We start from the raw sequence: 21,207 nt of genomic DNA on the forward strand, positions 1-21,207 counted from the left end.
TGTTCACAAACGCTCTCCATCCAACCTCACTGAGCTCGAGCTGTTTTGCAAGGAAGAATGGGCAAGAATTTCAGTCTCACGATGTGCAAAACTAATAGAGACATACCCCAAGCGACTTGCAGCTGTAATCGCAGCAAAAGGTGGCTCTACCAAGTATTAACGCAAGGGGGCCGAATAATTTTGCACGCCCCACTTTTCATTTTTTTATTAGTTAAAAAAGTTTCAAACATCCAATAGATTTCGTTCCACTTCACAATTGTGTCCCACTTGTTGGTGATTCTTCACAAAAAATAAAAAATGTATATCTTTATGTTTGAAACCTGAAATGTGGCAAAAGGTTGAAAAGTTCAAGGGGGCCAAATACTTTCGCAAGGCACTGTATCTATCATGTCATCCCATCAGAGAGGCATGTGAGTGGCCCCTAATGTATTCTACAACAGGACAATGACCCCTAACATACAGCCAATGTCATTAAAAACGATACTCCGTGTAAAGAACAAGGAGTCTTGCAAGTGATGATTTGGCCCCCACAGAGCCCTGATCTCAACCATCGAGTCTGTGTGGAATTACATGAGCAGACAGAAGGATTTGATACAGCCCACATCCACAGATGATCTGTGGTTAGTTCTCCAAGATGTTTGGAACAACCTACCTGCCAAGTTCCTTCAAAAACTGTGTGCAAGTGTACCCAGAAGAATTAATACTGTTTTGAAGGCAAAGGGTGGTCACAACAAATATTCATTTGATTTAGATTTCTCTTCCATTACTTTCCATTTTAATTGATAAAACTATGTACACATCTATTTCTGAAAGTATTCTTAATTTACAGACTTTTTTCACACCTGACTAAAACTTGTGCACAGTACTGTATGTAGTCAATCAAGTGTATTTAAGGTTTATTACAACCTTTTTAATTGCTAAAAACAAAACAAAGGTGTGACACCCTGCCCTGTTAGCCTTGGTCAGAATGAAAGGGATGAAATTATGCATTTGCCTGCGATCTCAAATCGGTATATTCAATAAAAATGTATTTTTCTTTATGAAAGAGGATATGTTATTTCATTTTGGGACAGCCATGATTTTCCTGCAAACACCCATAGGCAACTAAACAACAACATGACCTCAAGCTTGCTTCAGCCTATATTTTTCCGTAAACCGGAATGTAAAAAACCCAAAAAGGTTCTCAGTCGGTCATAATTTGCAAAGAAAATCGAACACTCCAAGATTTTAAGACCGATATCTTTTCTGCCCAATCTCCAAATTGTAGTGACAGTATATAAGCAGTCGCTATTGAACATCTGCCAGAACTACACACAAAGAAATTACATCTATTGTGAACTCACAGAAGAGATGGCAACAATTTGAATATTGTATTAGGCATTACTATACTCTAAAAATTAACACGTTTTTCTTCCAAAATCATGCAAAAGGGGTAGCATATGCAACCAATGGGTCTTGGGTGCTGAATTCGGCGTGACAGACTGGGTGCAGCCATCTTTCAATTTTAACATAGGGTAGCAAGTAAATAAAGCTTATTAAATGCTATGGACACAACAATTGCATAATGTCCCAGTCTCATAACCAGGAATTGTAATCTCCCATAACACTTCAGCGCAGTACAATACATTTATGTTAGTCCATAGATTTTGATGCAGTGCAAAATGGTTTCATGTCCAACCCATTATTGATGTTGTGTGAATATTGAAACTTATTACCAACCCACCTGGGAGGTGCAGTATTAGATTTAAATAATGAAGTTGGCGATGTGAACTCTGGCTTTGTGGTCTGTATAACAGTTTCTTTCTCCGAGTTTCCAGTTCTGCCCTGCTGCACCTGTTTACATAAAAAGGAAAAAAATTATACAAAAAAGTATAAGATAAAAAGACAATAGAAATAGAACAGAAGAGCATGGCAATGTAACCACACAGAAGGCCAGTGTTAAATAGTGGAAAAAGTGGCCGTTTTCAGACCTAAACAGAATCAATCGGATGGAAGACAGATACATTTCTCTCTCATTTCCAAAAATAATAGCTGCCCATTAGCTTTAAAGCGGACCTTCAGTCACTTTTTCAAATTTCCATGAAATCTTCTGTCCTGGTTTTATTCTTTGGATAGTAAAAAAAAATTTCTGCCTGTAAATACCTTATACACTCCACTTCCTGTTTCTTGTGTGGTAAAAAGCCTAGGCTTATGACATCATGCACAGCACTCTCTCACTCTGAGAGTTTGCCAGGAAGGGAGGGGGGGGGGGGGTGAGTCATAAGAGGGTCAATGAGAACTGCAGAGCTGGAGGAGTGTCTGTAAATCCAGAAAGTGAACAGGCACCAGCTTTAGCTGTCCACAGTTAAAATGGATGCAGCCAGACTCAGTAGAGTGAGATTTCTGCAGCATATTTGGCAAGTACAGAAGCACAGTGTGTGTGTGTGTGTGTGTGTGTGTGTGTGTGTGTGTGTGTGTGTGTGTGTGTGTGTGTGTGTGTGTGTGTGTGTGTGTGTGTGTGTGTGTGTGTGTGTGTGTGCAAAGTGGTTAGAAGGAAGCTTCAGAATGGCAAAGATGATTTTATTACAAAATATGTGAGCAGACTGCAATTTCTCTTTAAGTGGTTCTAAAGCCTGAAAGTATTTTACCCTAATCCATTCTTTGCATTAAGTTCTGAGTGCAGCTGTCCCATCCCCCCCAAATACTTACCATATCCCAATCCAGCACTGTGCATGAGACCAACGGCTCTCTGCTTGCTCCCTCCTCATAGGCTCAGAGAGCAGCGGCAGCAATTGGCTCCCAGCTGCTGTCAATCACAGCCAGTGACAAGTGAGCGAAGCACGTTAGTGAGCCCCCACAAGCACTGGCATAGCAAGCGGCTTGCTATGGGAGCACTCGTGGGGTGGGTGAGGAGCCAGGAGGGCTGGTGGGGGACTCAAGGAGGATGGAGGATTGGGGCAGCTTTGTGCAAAACCATTTCACAGAGCAGGCAAGTATGACATGTTAAATCTTTTAAAGAAAAAAAGACAAATTTGAGAAATTTTACACTCTCTCTCTTTATATGTAGATGTTCACACAAATGTTTTAGACATGTGTGAAGAAAAGCTGCAGCGAAAAAATGCTTTCAAAAATGTAGGTTGTGACAAACACCTGCAGATGTAGGCTACCTCAAGTCCTTTTGTCTCCTAATGTAATCCCAGACAGACTCGATGTTGAGATCAGGGCTCTGTGAGATCAGGGCTCTGTGGGGGCCAACCCCTCATTTCTAGGACTCCTTGTTCTTCGTTACACCGTAGTTTTTAATGACATTGGCTGTATGTTTGAGGTTGTTTTCCTGCCGCAGAATAAATTTGGGGACAAACGCGCACCTCCATGATGGTATGACTTAATGGATAAGTATCTGCCTGTATTTCTCAGAATTGAGGACACCACTGATCGGTCAACATTGAGTACCATAGACGCAGTGGTCAGCCAAGGAAAATTAATGCAGCAGATGAAGTACACATCATGCTTACTTCTCTTCAACATTGGAAGATGACCACAGCAGTGCAATCAGAAAAAAACTCAGCGAATACCGGTGGGATCCAGGTACACCCATCTACAGTCCGGGAAAGTCTGGCTAAAAGTGGACTTCATGGAAGAATTGTGGGTAAAAAAGCCACAACTCCGACATGGAAACAAGATTAAGCAACTCAACTATACACAAAAACGTAGGAAGTGGGTTGCAGAAAAATGGCAGCAGGTGCTCTGGACTGAGGATTCCAAAAATTAGAAACATTTGGCTGTAGCAGGAGGCCATACGTTCAAAGGGTTAGAGAGCGGTACAATAATGAGTGTCCGCAGGCAACAGTAAAGCATGGTGGAGGTTCCTGGAATGTTTGGGGCTGTATTTCTGCAAACGGAGTTTGAGATTTGGTCAGGATCAATGGTGTCCTCAATGCTGAGAAATAGACAGATACTTATCCATCATGCCATACCATCAGGGAGGTGTGCGATTTGCTCCAAATTTATTCTCCAGCAGGACAATGACCCCAAACATACAGCCTGTGTCATCAAGAACCATCTTCAGTGTAAAGAATAAGGAGTCCTGGAAGTGATTGGCTGGCCACCACAGAGCCCTGATCTCGGCATCATTGAGCCTGTCTGGGATTACAAAATGAGAGAAAAACATGACAGCCTACCATCCACAGAAAAGCTGTGGTTAATTCTCCAAAATGTTTGGAACAACCTACCTGCCTACTTTCATCAAAAACGGTGTACAAGTGTACCTAGAAGAATTGGTGCCGTTTTGAAGGCAAAGGTCACACCAAATATTGATTTAATTTACTTTACATGTTAATTGATAAAAAAGAAACTATTAATGCTTCCGTTTCTGAAAGTATTCTCATCTTACAGTGTTTTTTCAACACCTGCCTAAAACTTTTGTATAGTACTGTGTATAATGTAATCAAAGTTTAAATTACTGATTTTTCTTTTCTTGTTGGCATTGTGACATTTGGAAAATTATAAATACATTAAAAAAGGCTCAAGGTTCTGAGACACAGAATGTGAGGCACAGGGTATGCTATGGGATTGAAGTGTCTGTGCTCACAATTGGAAGAAGCTTTTCTTGCCTTTAGCAAGGTAGAAATAATAGACTCAGAGATCCCTTTGGGCCAATTCATACTATGTGCAGTAAAACACGGTTTAGCACATGGTAAAACGTCTGTCACCACAGGGAGACACAAAACAACTCCTTCCTATGTGTCTCTCTCACATGTAACGCAGTCTAGTACTGCGCTAAAATGCTGCATTTTATAGCAGCACACCAGGCCGAATCGCACTGCAATGTCGGGCAGTGAAGCAACAAATGCTTCAAATAAAGGTTGTATTTAAAAAAAAAAAAAAAAAAGAAGAAGAGCAGAGTGGTGCCCTCAAGCACAGCTGGACAATGTAAAGCGCCAGCGCACACGTCAAAGTTTACATTTTAGGCCTGAACATTAAACCCCCCTCCCCCCCATATTAGAGAGCTATAGAGATAGATATATAGATATAGATTCTCTCTATCTATAAGCCTATACTTGATCAACTGCTTCCTGGCTAGAGATTGACAGCTCTGAATCTGTAAGTGCTCAGTGCTGACTTTATTCCTAAAAGGGGAGAGCTTCCCAACACTCCTGCTTCTAAGGCATCATTCCAAAACTTACCAGACAAGCGAGGCGTTGCTGCACTATGGTGCCCTTGCTAATTAGTGAAATTCTGTAATGTTTCGAATTGGATGGGAAAATGAGAATAGGAGCTACATAGGTACGCCATCTAGCGATCCTGTTGCTAGCAAGCTGATATGCAGTGGGGACGGAGAGTATTCAGACCCCCTTACATTTTTCACTCTGTTATATTGCAGCCATTTGCTAAAATCATTCAAGTTAATTTTTTTTCCTCATTAATGTGCACACAGCAACCTATATTGACAGAAAAACACAGAATTGTTGACATTTTTGCAGATTTATTAAAAAAGAGAAACTGAAATATCACATGGTTCTAAGTATTCAGACCCTTTGCTGTGACACTCATATTTAACTCAGGTGCTGTCCATTTCTTCTGATCATCCTTGAGATGGTTCTACACATTCGAGTCCAGCTGTGTTTGATTATAATGATTGGACTCGATTAGGAAAGCCACACACCTGTCTATACAAGACCTTAAGTGCCCGTTCACACTACCGCGACTTGTCAGGTGACTTAGCCGCCTGACAAGTCGCGCTCCGTTCTGTACTATGGAACCGTTCTAATAGGAGCGACTCAAGTCGCTCCGACTTAGAAAAAGGTTCCTGTACTATTTTCGGGGCGACTTCAGGCGACTTGCATTGACTTCTATACAGAAGTCATTTTGCAAGTCGCCGCTGAAGTCGTGTGCAGGTCGCGTCTGTGAGTCGCGCTGCAAGTCGCGTCGCCCCTGTGTGAACGGGCACTACAGCTCACAGTGCATGTCAGAGCAAATGAGAATCATGAGGTCAAAGGAACTGCCTGAAGAGCTCAGAGACAGAACTGTGCTTTGCCACAAATCTGGCCAAGGTTACAACAAAAATTTCTGCTGCACCTAAGAGCACAGTGGTCCTATCGGAGGAGTAGGGCCTTGGTGAGAGAAGTAAAGAAGAACCCAAAGATTACTGTGGCTGAGCTCCAGAGATGCAGTCGGGAGAAAGTTGTAGAAAGTCAACCATCACTGCAGCCCTCCACCAGTTGGGGCTTTATGGCAGAGTGGCCCAACGGAAGCCTCTCCTCAGTGCAAGACACATGAAAGCCTGCATGAAGTTTGCAATAAAAAACAAAAAACACCTGAAGGACTCCAAGATGGTGAGAAATAAGATCTCTGCAGCCAAGTACAGGGATATCCTGGATGAAAACCTTCTCCAGAGTGCTCAGGACCTCGCGTTTACCTTCCAACAAGACAATGACCCTAAACACACAGCTAAAATAACGAAGGAGTGGCTTCACAAACACTCCGTAACTGTTCTTGAATGGCCCAGCCAGAGCCCTGACTTAAACCCAATTGAGCATCTCTGGAGTGACCTAAAAATGGCTGTCTACCAACACTTACCATTCAACTGACAGAACTGGAGAGGATCTGCAAGGAGGAATGGCAGAGGATCCCAAAATCAAGGTGCAAAACTTGTTGCATCTTTCCCAAAAAGACTAATGGCTGTATTAGAGCAAAATGGTGCTTCTACTAAATACTGAGCAAAGGGTGTGAATACTTAGGACCCAGAGAGATTTCAGTTTTTCTTTAATAAAATCTGCAAAAATGTCAACAATTCTGTGTTTTTCTGTCAATATGAGGTGTTGCATGTACATTAATGAGGAAAAAAATGTACTTAAAACAATTTTAGTAAATGGCTGCAATTTAACAAAGAATTAAAAATTTAAGGGGGTCTGAATACTTTCCGTCCCCACTGTATATAATGCCTTGAAAAAGTATTCATACCCCTTGAAATATTCCACATTTTGTCATGTTACAACCAAAAACGTAAATGTATTTTATTGGGATTTTATGTGATAGACCAACACAAAGTGGCACATAATTGTGAAGTGGAAGGAACATGATAAATGGTTTTCAAAATATTTTACAAATAAAAACAGCCTCTTGGCTGCTTCTCTAAATAATGCTCTCCTTGCCCAGCCTGTCAGTTTTGAAGGTTTGGCAGTTGTGCCATACTCTTTCCATTTTAAGATGATGGATTGAACAGTGCTCCCTGAGATTTTCGAAAGCTTTTTATAACCTAACCCTGCTTTAAACTTCACCACAACTTTATTTCTGACCTGTCTGGTGTGTTTCTTGGCCTTTGTGATGCCGTTTGATCACTAAGGTTCTCTAACAAACCTCTGAAGGCTTCACAGAACATCTGTATTTATACTGAGAATAAATTACAAACAGGTGGACTATTTACTAACCAGTTGACTTCTGAAGGCAATTGATTCCACTAGATTTTAGTTAGGGATATCAGACTAAAGGGGGCAGAATACAAATGCACCCCACACTTTTCACATATTTGTAAAAAATTTGGAAAACACATTTCTCATTTGCCTTCCACTTCTATCACATAAAATCCCAATAAAATACATTGACGTTTTTGGTTGTAACATGACAAAATGTGGAAATTTTCCAGGGGTATGAATACATTTTCAATGCACTGTATATAGAGTAAAACTCTAATACGAAGTCTTATTGGGTGAAATGTGATGGGGACGGTGCTAGGGCAGGGACTGTAACTGTAATGATTGTGGAGGTCAGTGATCTTTCTGGTGTGCAGCAGCTCCTTTGCCCAACATTGAGTTTGTGAGTGTGGTAAAGTCTGTTTACTCAGGTACCGGAGCTTGAGTGGCAGCAGGAAGTAGCGGTTTAGAGCAGAGAGCTACCTGTTAACGTTATCGAATTGTTTACAGATACTATAAAAGCTCAGAGATGCAAAATTGGAGGTGTTAGATGCAATGAGCACATATACATCACTGACTACATAAGTACGTCAATATTATATTAATATATATATTACTTGTAAGTGTTCTTTTGTTTCTAAGGGCCTATGCATAATGGCTTATTTCATACAATTGCACATCATTAGTTTTAAAACAACTCCCACTATAAAACGCCAACATCTTGTGACCAGCTTTGTTCTCAGCATAAAAGAAAATGAATGTTGATGGTTTGACTGTTATTTTATATTATTATTCTTGCTAGTATTTCAGTATTGGAATGTTGCAGCTGAAGAAAAAGTGCTATAAATATACTCCCCCGATTTATTCCAACATACTGTAATTTTATTCGTAGTTGAGGAGACTGGAAGCGCTTCTAGGCCCATCCGTAGTCGCTTCTGTTTTTCACAGTACGCTTTCCATGTTTCTTCATTAAAACCATAATTGAAGTAATCTGAAAGGTCAGCACCTAAAGTTGGAAAATAAAAAACACATTTAATAAAAAATAGTCTTTCACATGTAAGAAAAAAAAATAGGCCGATTTATACAAAATAAAGCTCCATTTCCCATAACAACCAGTGGATAAGAATATAGTGCTGGAATGGAATATTGGGGAAAAACAAACAATCGAGCCAGCAAAAAATGTAATCAATTTGCTAATTCCACCATTAAACATAGCTGCTTTGCTTAAAGTGGTTCTAGGAGGCAGTTTTTTTTTTTTACCTCAATGCACTCTACGCATTAAAAAGGTAAAAATAAAAATAAAAAAAAAATAAAAAAAAAACTGTTCAGGCCCTTCTCTTTATACTTACCAGAGCCCAATCTCGATTCAGTGATGTGCCTGAGAGCAGCAGTTCTCTGGACACAGAGGCAGCAGCAGGAGCTATTGGCTCCTGCTGCTATTCATCACAGCCTGTTAAGAGGCAGTGGCGCGTCAATCGACACACGGGCTCCATATCAAGCAGCTTGCCATGGGGTCACTTACAAGGGGATGTAGGGGCAGAGGAGCCACAAGTGATATCAGGGAACCAGAGAAGTGGAGGATCAGGGCTGCTCTGTGCAAAACTATTGCACAGAGCAGAGAAGTATGACATGTTCCTTGACAATCACTTTAAAGCAAAATCTTTTTTTTTTTTTGGATCGGGAGTGTTATAATCGCCTTTATTTTTGTTTAGTTTTTTGCCATCTGTGCCCCGTTAGAGAGATTTACCTTCACTTCCTGTCCCATAGCCAAAATAAATATTGAGGGGAAATACATTTGGGCTCACCAGAACTAGTGTCCCATTGGAAAAATTACCCCATCTATTACTATTCTGGGGACAACCCAAAATGTGTGATTTTTCTTTTACTTTAATTTTTGAGAAAGGTGAACAGGACAAATTCAGAGGGGCGCAGACAGAAATACAAACATGAGTGTTCTAATTTCCACTCTGTCCAAAAAGAAAAAAAAAAAATAAATAAATAAAAGATTTGCCTTTAGTTACACTTTATTTAGGCCTCATGCACGCTGGGTGCTTGCTCAGTTTCTCTGAACACCTTTGTCCTGACAGGAAAAAAAACAAAACAAAAAAACCCCACACCTAAAGCCATGTTTTGCACACGCGCACGTAGGCACATGAAGCATTTGGGTGTTCATTCATTCCACTGGCCAGAATATTTATTCTGGCCAGTGGAATGAATGCTCAAGTGCCAAATGTGCCTAGCATTTAGCTTCTTTTCCAGGCATTTAGATGCGTCAAGCATTTTTTCGGCTCAAACACTCCTCTCCTGTACGCCCAAGCGATGATTTTTTTTTTTTATTCTCTAAATACTCCTCTTCCAATACGCATGTACACGACTATGTGTGCATTGCCACACAGGCCAACACAGAGGCGAACTTAGAGGCAGATTAAAAAAAAAAGGGAAGGAGGTCAAACGCCTGTAAAAGCGGCTTTTGTTTTTCTTTTCTTATGCCCCATGTGGATGAGGCCTAAAAAGTATTTAAATTTGCCACTGCTGGCAAACTCAAGGACTGCTGCCTTCACCTTAGTAGAAATGAGTGTTAGAATCTCAGTTGGTTTTTGACTACAGTTTGTGTACTCTAACAAGCTTTGACCAGAGTTACATTTTAATGCCCGACTGTCCCGATACAAACACACAATGAACTAAGAATTCCCGACCTACGTACTTAAGCTTAGTCAGTGACTTGAAATGGTGACAGCCACTAAGTTCTGTAAACTGTTACATCATATGCACAGATCATTACCTGGTTTTCTCCAAGGCTTGTCCTCAAAGGAATCCAAGTCCACTTCTACTAGCGGAACGCCATTAATACTGCCTGGGGCATCCAAATCCACTCCTTTGCCCTTCCCACCTACAAAGAAAGGATACAGTTTTATATTTCTAATAAATTCTACTTGTCTTTACCATTACATCTACAATGTTACATTTGTAAATACATTTTGTAAATAAACACATGAAAGTAGTACTAAAGGCTACACTTTTAACCTTAATGCATTCACAGCATTAGTCTCCATTCACACCTGGTTGTTCCAGAACAGCAGCAAAACATGGGACTAGTTTGTGATGCCATTAATCTTAAAAGGCACCCCAATCGTGGTGTGATTTGGCTGCGATAAAATAGTTCTGCAATTGCAGCAAACTACAATGCGTGAAGCTGTCGCTCCAAAAAAAAGAAAAAAAAAGAAAAAAAAAAAAAAAAAAAAAGCTCCTGCTCCTTTTTGAGTGACAAGCTTCATACACTGCAATTTTGCCATGATTGGGGTGCAATTAGGAAGTATTGGCATCGCAACTTGCACGTTTTGCTGCGATCCTGGAATTGTTGGCAGAATTGGTCGATTCCAGAACGCCCAGGCATGAATAAAGCCTCAGGTAAAAACTGCCCCAGTACCTTTCGTTTTTGAACAAATTTGGTATCAACAGTATTTTCTTAACCTCCCTTTTATTTTGTACAAAATAATTTGGGATTTTATGGGAGTTTGTGTGAACCAAAATTCAAATTAGTGTATTTTGCTCTAAAAACAGTTTTCAAGACAAGTAAAAAAATAATAATAATTCAACTGCTTTTAAAAAAAAAAAAAAAAGGTTCTTGAGGCTTTTAATTATTGCCTAGCTAAAAATGCAGATTTTAACATGTGTGAAAAATTAATAATTGCTCCAGAAGAGTAGTGGGTCATTTATTACAAGTGTACAGGTTTAACTTTTGAATCTGGGACAATTCTTTCAGTTTTTTGCACGTTAAACACATTTAAGGCCTGAAAATTACTTAAAATGTCCAAAAACATTTTCTGAAAGCAAGGACCCTGTAGAATAAAACGGTGGCTGATTATGTCACATATTTGTGCTACTGTCAGGCAGCTGACATCTACTTTAATATCTCACCTGTAATGACTGAGCAAACTGCATCTACAACTACAACTACATCTCAAATAGATTTTTTGGTTCTCAAAAATAGCTTACCTGCAGGTCCATAAATTCTACCTCCAGTTTTAATGTTCAGGTTAACAGGGGCTGTACCATAGCTCCTAAAACACAAAAAAAAAAGCATGAAAATGAATGTCCACAATGAACACCAGCTACCTAGAATGGTTGGCAATATGTGTGTTACCTACCCATACTGAGGTGCTGTTTTAATATCTCCAATAGTAACATGAACATCATCGTCATCATCATCGCTATCACTGTCACTGTCATCTTCTGTCTCCGTCACCTTGAACAATTATGAAAACAAGCAAAATTAAACATTTTAATAATATTAAACGCTGTGTTTGAGCCCTTTCACACAGAGCCGCTCTGCTCCATTCAGCGGGGAATCTGTGAGCTGAACAGAACGCATGCATTTACACAGCGGATAGGGGCGGTCCTGCAATAGCTCTATGGGTGGCAGGATGTAAACAGACTTGTGTCCGTTTACATCAGGCTCTCTCCGATTGGTCATGTTTAGGTTTGGAACAACAGAAAAAGACTGCAGTTTTGTTTTGGACCTGGACGGACTGGAAGGTAAAGTGAGAGAAAAAATTTGATCCCCCTGCTGATTTTGTATGTTTGCCCACTGACAAAGGAATGATCAGTATATCATTTTAGTAGTAGATGGGTATTCCAGCATGACAATGACCCAAAACACATGGCCAAGGCAACAAAGGATTGGCTCAAGAAAAAAAAACTGATTAAGGTCCCGGAGTGGCCTAGCCAGTCTCCAGACCTTAATCCCATAGAAAATATGTGGAGAGATCTCTAAGTTTGAGTTACCAAGCGTTCCTTTTGAGATGGCCACCAGGTTTTCACACAACTACAAGAAACGTCTGATCTCTGTGATTGCCAACAAGGGTTTTGGGATCAAATACATATTTCACTCATTAAAATGCAAATCAATTTAGAATTTTTTTGAAATGTGTTTTTCTGGATATTTGTGTCATTTGATTTCTCACCGTTACAATAGCCAGTGGGCAAACTTACACAAAATCTGCAGGGGATCAAATACTTTCCCCCTCACTGTAGGTAGGTTTAAAACAGACAAGTGCGTTTACATCAACCTGCCCACACAGCTGCATGGAGCTTCCAGTCAGGTCTGTCTGAAAAACTGACAGGCAGACATGATCAGAAAGCCCATGTGAAAGGACCCTAAAGATTAAAGCCTAGTCACAGCACACAAACTATCAGAAAATTGTACGAAAAAAATGCTTTTGAAGCGACTGTACATCAATCTTATTGTTAGTACACATTTTTCGAGAGCTGATCAGGACAGGTCAAGCTAAACGAGCGTGGATGAAGCAATCTACTCGACTAAGCCATTGTATTCAGACAGCCACAGCACACGCAACTGTCTGAATACCCAAAAAGTGACTTCATCGGATAGGAGTTCAATTCTGGGAACTGAATTCAATATTTGGATAACCGTGCACTGGTCTGGAAGCTCCAGTGACACTCTGCCAGGTATGTCACAGTACATGCACAAACATTATGTTTTAAGCTTCCACTACTTGCAACTGGTTTAGCATTTAAAAAAAAAAAAAAAAAAAAGCACATCACAACTTAAATATAGAAGCAGACTTGTTTTTGGAAGTGAAAAGGTGTAGATTTTTTTTTATTATTACTTGGATACTTTTTCTGGGTCAGAAACTCAAACAAGAGAAAAGGCCAAGACACAGATGACACCCCAGAGCCACAACAGACAAATACATGGAATTAAAGAACCTCCTTATACTGCAATTTGTGCGTCCTGACTTTTTCCATTCAAGACACTAAATGAGATCCTTCTAAAAACACAACGCACATCAGTGTACACTACTGCAATTCATTTTTCTGTATGCATAATGGAAAGAACGAGCTATGCCTTGAACTCTATTCCCCGAACCAATAAGAAGCCACACAGAATGCTGTCATATCCTCAAGGTGTTAAATTTCATAACTACTCATCACTAAAGCCTTACGTCACAGAACACATCAGACAGGACATTATTGGCGATATTACCGGTTTTACAACACCATTTTCAGTAGTTTCAGCTTCAACACTGGTTACTGGATGTGAGCTACAAAACAGAATGTGATAAACAGTTGGGTTACACACATGTACTTACAAACAGAAAAAATATTAACAATATTGCATTAAACCAAGAGCGGCCAATCAGACTTCAAATCTTTTTCAGCAGTTTGTAGAGTAGAATAGAAGGTAAATACCTGGTTTATTGTTATGGTTACTTCACCTGTTCTTTGCTTATTTAGTTACAATACTTTAACCACTTCCAGACCAGGGCTTTTCTGGCACTGTAAGTAACAATCAGTATTTTTTGGCTAGAAAATTTGTTAAAATCACCAAAAACATTTTACTTTTTTTTTTTTTTTTTTTTTTTTATTTAATTTTTTTTAAAGCAGAGGCCCTAGAGCTGGGGTCGGCAACCCCTCGATGGCAGGCTACCTGTCGACCTTGCATAGATGACATGTAGACTGGGAACGGGTCTGTGCCAACCCCGCTACTGCTAGCTACCAGACCTTCTCTTTCCACCCCCAGCCTCCTCCGCCCAGCACAGCCCAGGACGGAGGGCGGGGAAGGAGCCGGCCAAGTTAATTTTTCAAGTCATCATGCAGGCGATTGTTTGCTAGGTCCTAAGCAATCAATCACCAGCTTGTTAATATTAAAAGTCACTCTGCTAGCTCCTGCCCCTTGTACAGAACTGTGCTGCTTCTTGGTCTCCTGTGTGAACAGGTAGGAGGGAAAGTGAAAGAGAGGGGCTTAACCACTTAAGGACCGAGCCTCTTTTTTCAGACCCGGTGTTTAAAACAGTTAAAAACAAGTTTTTGGCTAGAAAATTACTTAGAACCCCCAACCATTATACTTTTTTTAAATTTCCTAGAAAATAAAATGGCAGTCATTGCAATACTTTGTCACACCGTATTTGCGCATCAGTTTTACAAGCGCATTTGTTTGGAAAAAATTCATTTGATTAAAAAAAAAAAAAAAAAAAAACAGCAGTAAAGTTAGCCCAATTTTTTTTTTATATTGTGAAAGATAATGTTACGCTGAGTAAATTGATACCCAACATGTCCTGCTTCAAAATTGCACCCACTCGTGGAAAGGCGTCAAACTTTTAACCTTAAAAAGAAAAATTTCCATAGGTGACGTTTTAAAAATTCTACAGTTTGCATGTTTTGAGTTACTGAGGTCTAGGGCTAGAATTATTGCCCTTACACTATCGATTGCGGCAATACTTCACGTGTGATTTGACCACCATTTTCATATGGGGGCGCTACTCACATATGCGTTCGCTAATGCGTGCGAGCTCGCCGGGAAGGGGCGATTTAAAAAAAAAATTTAATAAAAAATTTGGGTCCCTTTTATTCCTATTAGAAGGAATGTAAACATCCCTTGTATTAGAAAAAAGCATGACAGGCCCTCTTAAATATGAGATCTGGGGTCAAAAAGACCTCAGATCTCATATTTGGACTTGAATGCAAAAAAAATAAATTAAATTGTCATTTGAAAAAAATGACATTGGAAAAAAAAAAAAAAAGTGTGCCTTTAAGAGGTACGGGTGGAAGTTAGGTTTTGACGTAGCTCCTGCCATCGACTATGGTATGGAGATGGGGGGGGGGGGCCCATCTTAGCTTCACTCGTCTCCATACCAAGGAAGTGACAGGACCCGATCTGCTCTGCTGCTGCCGACAGCTCCGGTAAGCGGCGGAGGGCGCGGGAGAGCGGCATCTCTCCCGCCGTCGCTAACAGTGATCTTGCTGCAATTCCGCTGCAGAGACCACCATTATCGTTTACTGAACCGCCACCTGAAGAGATGGATAACTCTGTTATGGCAGCAGGTGCTGCCATTGCCGTGATATCCCTCTTCAAAAAAGGGACAAAACATCGTTGTGCATCGGTTGGTGGGTACGGCAAAAAGTGTAGGGGGCAGTGGACAACGATATAGGCAGGGCCACCCCCCCATAGCAGTGTCCTCTACCACCCTTCATATCACCCCCACCCCCCTCCCCCCATACCCAAATCCCTGCATTCGGAGCTTAGAACTTTTTTTGTGTCCACTCCATTTGGGATCTATTGCGGGGTTAACAATGTATAATCACCCGTAGTAAATCATAAAGGCAGCGCATTTTGAACACTATACAGGAAACACACATGGAACATGCCTTTCTGGCATAACGTTCTGGTGTGAACCGGCCCCAACAGGAGACTGTGCCCAGTGATCTTTGATCTTTTTTTGGGCGCCGTTGACATCCAGGTAAAAACGGAAGTGATGTCAGATCATCACTTCCATTACCTTAGCAGTGAGCCGATCAAAGTTGATCTGGGCTTTGTTCGGCTTTCCGACCAGCTGGCGGACATGCCGGTTCATTGTTCGGGTCTCCCGGTGGGACAGGAAAGGCCAAGCAAGCCATGGAAGGTGTCAGGTGGGGGGTGGAGGTCCCCTCCTGCTGCTTGTAAAATAAATCCAGCGGATAGTTAAAATACGGGTATGTGGATGGTCCAGAAGTGGTTAAATAATGCCACAATTAAAATTGAAGTTGAGGGAAAAAAAATAGGATTTCTGTACTCACCATAAAATCCTTTTCTCTGAAGTTCACTGACTGGCACAGCTCCATTATTCTTGACCATAAGGTTGTTACGCCACTTTCAGGAGAGAACTAGGCAGAACATGTTGTTACACATGTACAAACAGAACTTTCTCGTTCCACCCAAGGGGCGGTCCCTTCAGTAACAACACCCCAGCCTGCTTCCTGCAGCTTCACTATGTCAACAAGCAGTAAACATAATCAATAGGAAGCGAGGAGGTGTCAGTCAGCGAACTTCAAAAGAAAAGGATTTTACGCCGAGTACAAAAATCCTAATTTCTCTTTCGTTCACTGACTGACACAGCTCCATTATTCTTGACCATAGGGACATCCCAAAGCAGCGAGGGGTGGGAAACAGCATAAAAAAAAACTTCACCCACAACCAGAAGTGCTCCCTAAGAGTGAAGTCACCACATTATCTAGGCGCATCAGAACTTGCGGTTAACAATGCAACAGTGCATTATACTCAAAAGGTAACCATTTTATTATTTTCAAAAAACAGAAAAAAATAAGTGCAATTGCAACATTACACGGACACTTGCAAAACTTTGCGCCAAAACAGGCATCGATGCACTTACATCCACTTTGTAGAATTTGGTAAAAGTGTGAACGGACAACCAAGTCTCCACCTTACACACTTGAGCAACTGACGCTTAATGTCGGAAACCCCAAGAGGTTCCAATTGCCCTGGTGGAATGGACCGTGACAGGAGAGGGGGGGCACCTGCCCCTTCAAGGTGTAGGCCTGTACCACAATCTGTCTGATCCACCTGGAAATGGTGGCCGACGAGATCGCCGTACCCTTTTTCGGACCAGCTACTGAAACTAACAAACAGAGTCTGACTTCCGAAAGGGAGCCGTGGCAGACAAATACACCCTTAGAGCCCGGACCACGGCCAAGGAATGAAGGGCCACCTCCTTAGGATGTGTCGGTTTAGGACACAGATGGTAACACAATGTCTTCATTGATGCGGAACGCCGAAACAACCTTCGGCAGAAAAAAAACGGGTTGTGGACGCGACACCACCTTATCCTTATGGATAACCAGATAAGGCGACTTGCATGACTAGGCCGCCAGTTCCGAAACCCTCCTGGCCGATGTAATGGCCACTAGAAAGACCAAGCCAAGGCTGATATTTGTCCTTTAATGGTGCTTAACGCCAATTTCTGGTCTACGCCTCGCTGCAGAAACAGCAGGTTCCTGGGAACTGAATAAGCGAGCGGATGCCATCCTTTCTCCTCACACAGATGTATGCCTTCCAGGTACGACGATATATCTTCAGAGAAAATTTCTGTGCCCTAAATATAGTTGAAATCACAGAGTCCAATAGGCCCCGGTTCCTTAGCCCCATGCCGTTAAAACCAGTGATGGTAAAGCAGGATGGAGAATTGGACCTTGAGACAGAAGGTCTTCTTGCATCGGTATTAGCCAGGGAGCGTCCTCAACCAGGCGTACTAGGTTGGCATACCAGGGACACCGAGGCCAGTCTGGGGCAGTCAGAATTACTGGAATCCCCTCGGTCTCCGCTCTGAAGCGGACGTGGTAGTGGATTTAATGGAGGAAAGGCGTAGATCTGTCCATACTGAGCCCACAGTATGCGTCTGATGTGTCTGCAAAAGGATCTCTTGTCCTGGATATGAAACTCTGTACCTTCCGATTGAGACAGGAAGCCAGGTGATCCACGTCTGGTGTGCCCCACCACAGGCACAGTAGCCTGAACACCTCCGGATGCAGTGCCCATTCTCCTGGGTCCACCATCTGACAACTTAGGTAGTCCGCTTGCCAGTTTTCCACCCCCGGGATGTAAAAAGCCGATATGGCCAATACATGTCGCTCTGCCCACTGAAGGATGTGAGCGACCTCCCGTACTGCAGCCAAGCTTCTTGTTCCTCCTTGAGGATAGACATATGCCACCGCCGTGGGGTTGTCCAACTGGATCCTGATCGGACGCCCTCAGTCTCCGACCATCTGGAGAGGCATAGCCTGATCGCTCGTAGATCGAGCACGTTGATCAGCAACTTGGATTGCTCCCCCGACCAGAGGCCCTGGGTCGACTGTACTCCCAGTACTCCACCTCAGCCGCTCAGGCTGGTATCCGTTGTGATCACTGTCCAATGTAGGAGGTAGGAACGACTTCCTGGACTGAAGTGCCGGAGATCTCAGTCAGTCAGGCACTCCCTGCTCTGGTAGCTCACAGGAATCTGCCAATCCAGGGATAACGGAGATTTGTCCCATTTTGTCAAGATCTCCTTCTGCAAGACTCTGGTAAGAAACTGGGAGTACGGCACTGCCTCGAAGGAGGCCACCATGAGTCCCAGGACTCGCATCCAGAAACGTAGCGACGACCACCTGCAGTTCATTAATAGTTTCACCGTGGCTCTGAGTCTGCAGCTTATCTGAAGGGAGAAACACTCTCGCTTCCATGGAGTCCAGCAGTAAGCCTAGATACTCCAAACGCTGAGTCTGTACAATCACCGACTTCTTTAGGTTCAACAGCCACCCAAAATCTTGCAGTGTTTGCCTGGTGATCTCCACATCCTCCTTTAATTCTGAGACGGAAGATGCTCTCTGGAGGAGATTGTCTAGGTAACCTACGATCGCAATCCCGCGTTGTCACAACAACGCCAAAATTGGAGTCAATACCGTGGTAAAGACTCGGGGTGCTGATGCCAAGCCAAAACAGAGCCACAAACTGGTAGTGGGCTTCCCCAACTGCAAATCGCATAAACCTCTGATGCCGGAGGCATATGGGTATTGTGTAGGTACACATCCTGGATGTCCAAAGATGCCAGGGAGTACCCTTGATGGAATGCAGCGACTACTGAGCGAACTGATTCCATTCTGAACCTCTGTACTTTCACAAAGCAATTGAGGGCTTTTAGGTCCAAGATTGGAAGTATCCCTTCCTTTTTGGGGATTACAGATTGGAGTAGAACCCCTGGAACCTTTCCAAATCTGGAACAGGTACCATCACCCCACGACTTAGCAGGTCCCTTACCACCCCCATGAGGGCCTCCCAGCAATCCAGGAGTAAGGGTATGCTGGGAGGGGAAGAATATGTTTGGTGGCCAAGAGAGGAACTCTATTTTGTAGCCAGAGGAAATCAGTTCGCAGACCCATTGGTCGGACAGCCAAGAGGCCCACCAGGCTGCAAACTTCAAAGGCGACCCCCCACCCGTGTGACGGGCGGGGGCAAACCTTCACGCAGTAGCACTGTTGCTCGCAGGCCAATTAGGCTTGTGGTTCCAGAGATGCTTTTGTCCCTCAGGAAGTCGCCCTGTTGGACTGGGGGCATTTAGCCGAAGCCCTGGGGGGACGAAAAAGCCACATATCAGCGGAAAATCAGGGCCCTTGCCTACAGCGTGGCTCCTTAGTCTTCCTGGTCTGTGGGAGTAAGGTACTCTTCCCACCTGTGGCATTCTTAATGATGTCATCCAACGAGGCTCCAAAGAAGGGTAGATCCATTAGGGTTTTTTTTTTTTTTTTTTTTTTTTTAAGATGCCTGGTCCGCAGACCAGAATTTTAGCCAAGTCAGGCGCCTCAGCACCACTGCTAACACTGAAGCTAGGGATAACAGAGGGAGGGTATCCAGGGCCACGTCACAAACAAACTTAAGGCCTTGCACTAACTGGTCTGCTAGTTCCAAGCAGACAGGAGAAGCCTGTTGCTCCCCCAATTAGCGGTGCAAAAGTTTTGCCCACTCAGTAAGTGTCTGACACAAGTGCCGAGGCCAGAACTGGTCGCATTGCTGACCCCACAACCGTGAACAAAGAACAGGCCACTGCCTCGGCCTTCCTGTCCTTGGGGTCCTTAAACGCCTGAGTCCCCTCTACCGGGATCGTGGTTACTTATTTAACCTGGATACTGGGGGGGTCCACGACTGGAGGAGCTGACCATTTTTTATGAAGGCTCTCCTCAAAGGGGTAATGCACCGCCATACTTTTTGGGACTGAAAAGGTCCGTTGCCGGTCTTCCCCATTCCTTGTATATGAACTTATCGAAATAAGTCAGATACGGAAACACCTTAGGTGTACGGGCTGGCTTACGGGACCCAAAAGGGACCGCTACATCAGCCGAGGGATCTGTTGTATTCTGAATCTTCAGGGTATCACGCACAGCTGTGATAAGTGCTCCAACTAGCGCTTTGTCATGTGCGGACCCGGGCGGGGACTCAGCCTCACTGTCCGATCAGTCCTGGTCAGCGTCATCTGAAATGACAGAGCCGGGGCCAAAGTGTCCAAAGGCACTGCACTGTTTCCAGTTGAGTCGGTTGCAACTGCCAGGAGTTCGGGGGAAGAAACATCAGTTTCTGCAGCCATGCTGACCCACCCTGTCTACCACCTTTGGGGACTTAGGACAGGTGCACAATCCCACCCTCCTAGCTGCTGCAGGCTGAGGTGCCCCACCGCAGGACTCACCACTCTGACTGAGTTCTGCACCATTCAGCTACTAGTGCCCGTGTCAGCTCCCAAGTGTTCTGAGTGAAAAAGCACACTGTTCTGAGCCCCAGGGGCCAGCGCTGAGCATAAAAACCACGCTGGGCTACAACAAAATGGCTGCCGGGGTCCAGTATAAAGGACATAATCACAGGAAAAATGGCAGCCGAACCACAGTAAAATGGTTCCTGGCCATGCTTTCCACTGAGACACACCAAACATGGCCGACAAACAACTGTACACAGAGAAGGGCAGTGAAAAAAAAAAAAAAGAGAAAAATGGTGGCAGAACAGCGCTATGGCGATCACCATGTGCAGACCTCGGGGAACAAAGCTACCCAGCGCAGCCCCCCATCCAAGGTGAGAGCCGCCCAGGGGACCCCTGGCTATAGGCCCACACCGCTCAGCGGCCCACCATGCAGCATCCCCCACGGGGGGGGGGGGGGGGGATTGGGGGTTTAGGGGAGATAGGGAGAGAAGAGAGGGAGGAGAATGACCCCCGAATCAACCTCCCAGGCAATGCCCAGCTGCTCAACCCCACCGAGGCAGAGAGCTGTACTTACCATCCGGATGAGCTGGGGACATTCCATCACAGACCCACTCCGGAAGTATGGGGTGGCTGCCCACGGCACACTGACTCAGACATCAGTAGCCTGGTCATACGTGTGCCCCGGAGAGTTGCGCTCACCGACCGCCCCTGGAGCCTGAGGGGCATGTTGTGGCCAACCCAGCGCGTAACGTGGTCTGCACACGCTCGATGGCCAGGCTGGGGAGACTACAAGGCTAAAA

General features: G+C 43.4%; 1 protein-coding gene across 3 annotated transcripts in view; it reads right to left on the reverse strand.

The window, feature by feature from the left end:
- Positions 1 to 21,207, reverse strand: part of FIP1L1 (factor interacting with PAPOLA and CPSF1) — a 131,952-nt gene that overhangs the window by 96,727 nt on the left and 14,018 nt on the right. For all 3 annotated transcript variants that reach the window (XM_077477492.1, XM_077477491.1, XM_077477490.1), the window contains exons 3-8: positions 13,399 to 13,456; positions 11,540 to 11,637; positions 11,388 to 11,452; positions 10,174 to 10,281; positions 8,267 to 8,397; positions 1,724 to 1,833 (exon numbers count right to left, since the gene is read on the reverse strand). In XM_077477492.1, the coding sequence (XP_077333618.1) occupies positions 1,724 to 1,833; positions 8,267 to 8,397; positions 10,174 to 10,281; positions 11,388 to 11,452; positions 11,540 to 11,637; positions 13,399 to 13,456 (570 nt within the window). The remainder of the gene's footprint in view (positions 1 to 1,723; positions 1,834 to 8,266; positions 8,398 to 10,173; positions 10,282 to 11,387; positions 11,453 to 11,539; positions 11,638 to 13,398; positions 13,457 to 21,207) is intronic.

This window comes from Lithobates pipiens, unplaced genomic scaffold (genome assembly GCF_037356315.1).
Source record: "Lithobates pipiens isolate NorthernLeopardFrog02 unplaced genomic scaffold, aLitPip1_a1.2 Scaffold_13, whole genome shotgun sequence".
In the NCBI taxonomy this organism is placed as follows: Eukaryota; Metazoa; Chordata; class Amphibia; order Anura; family Ranidae; genus Lithobates; species Lithobates pipiens.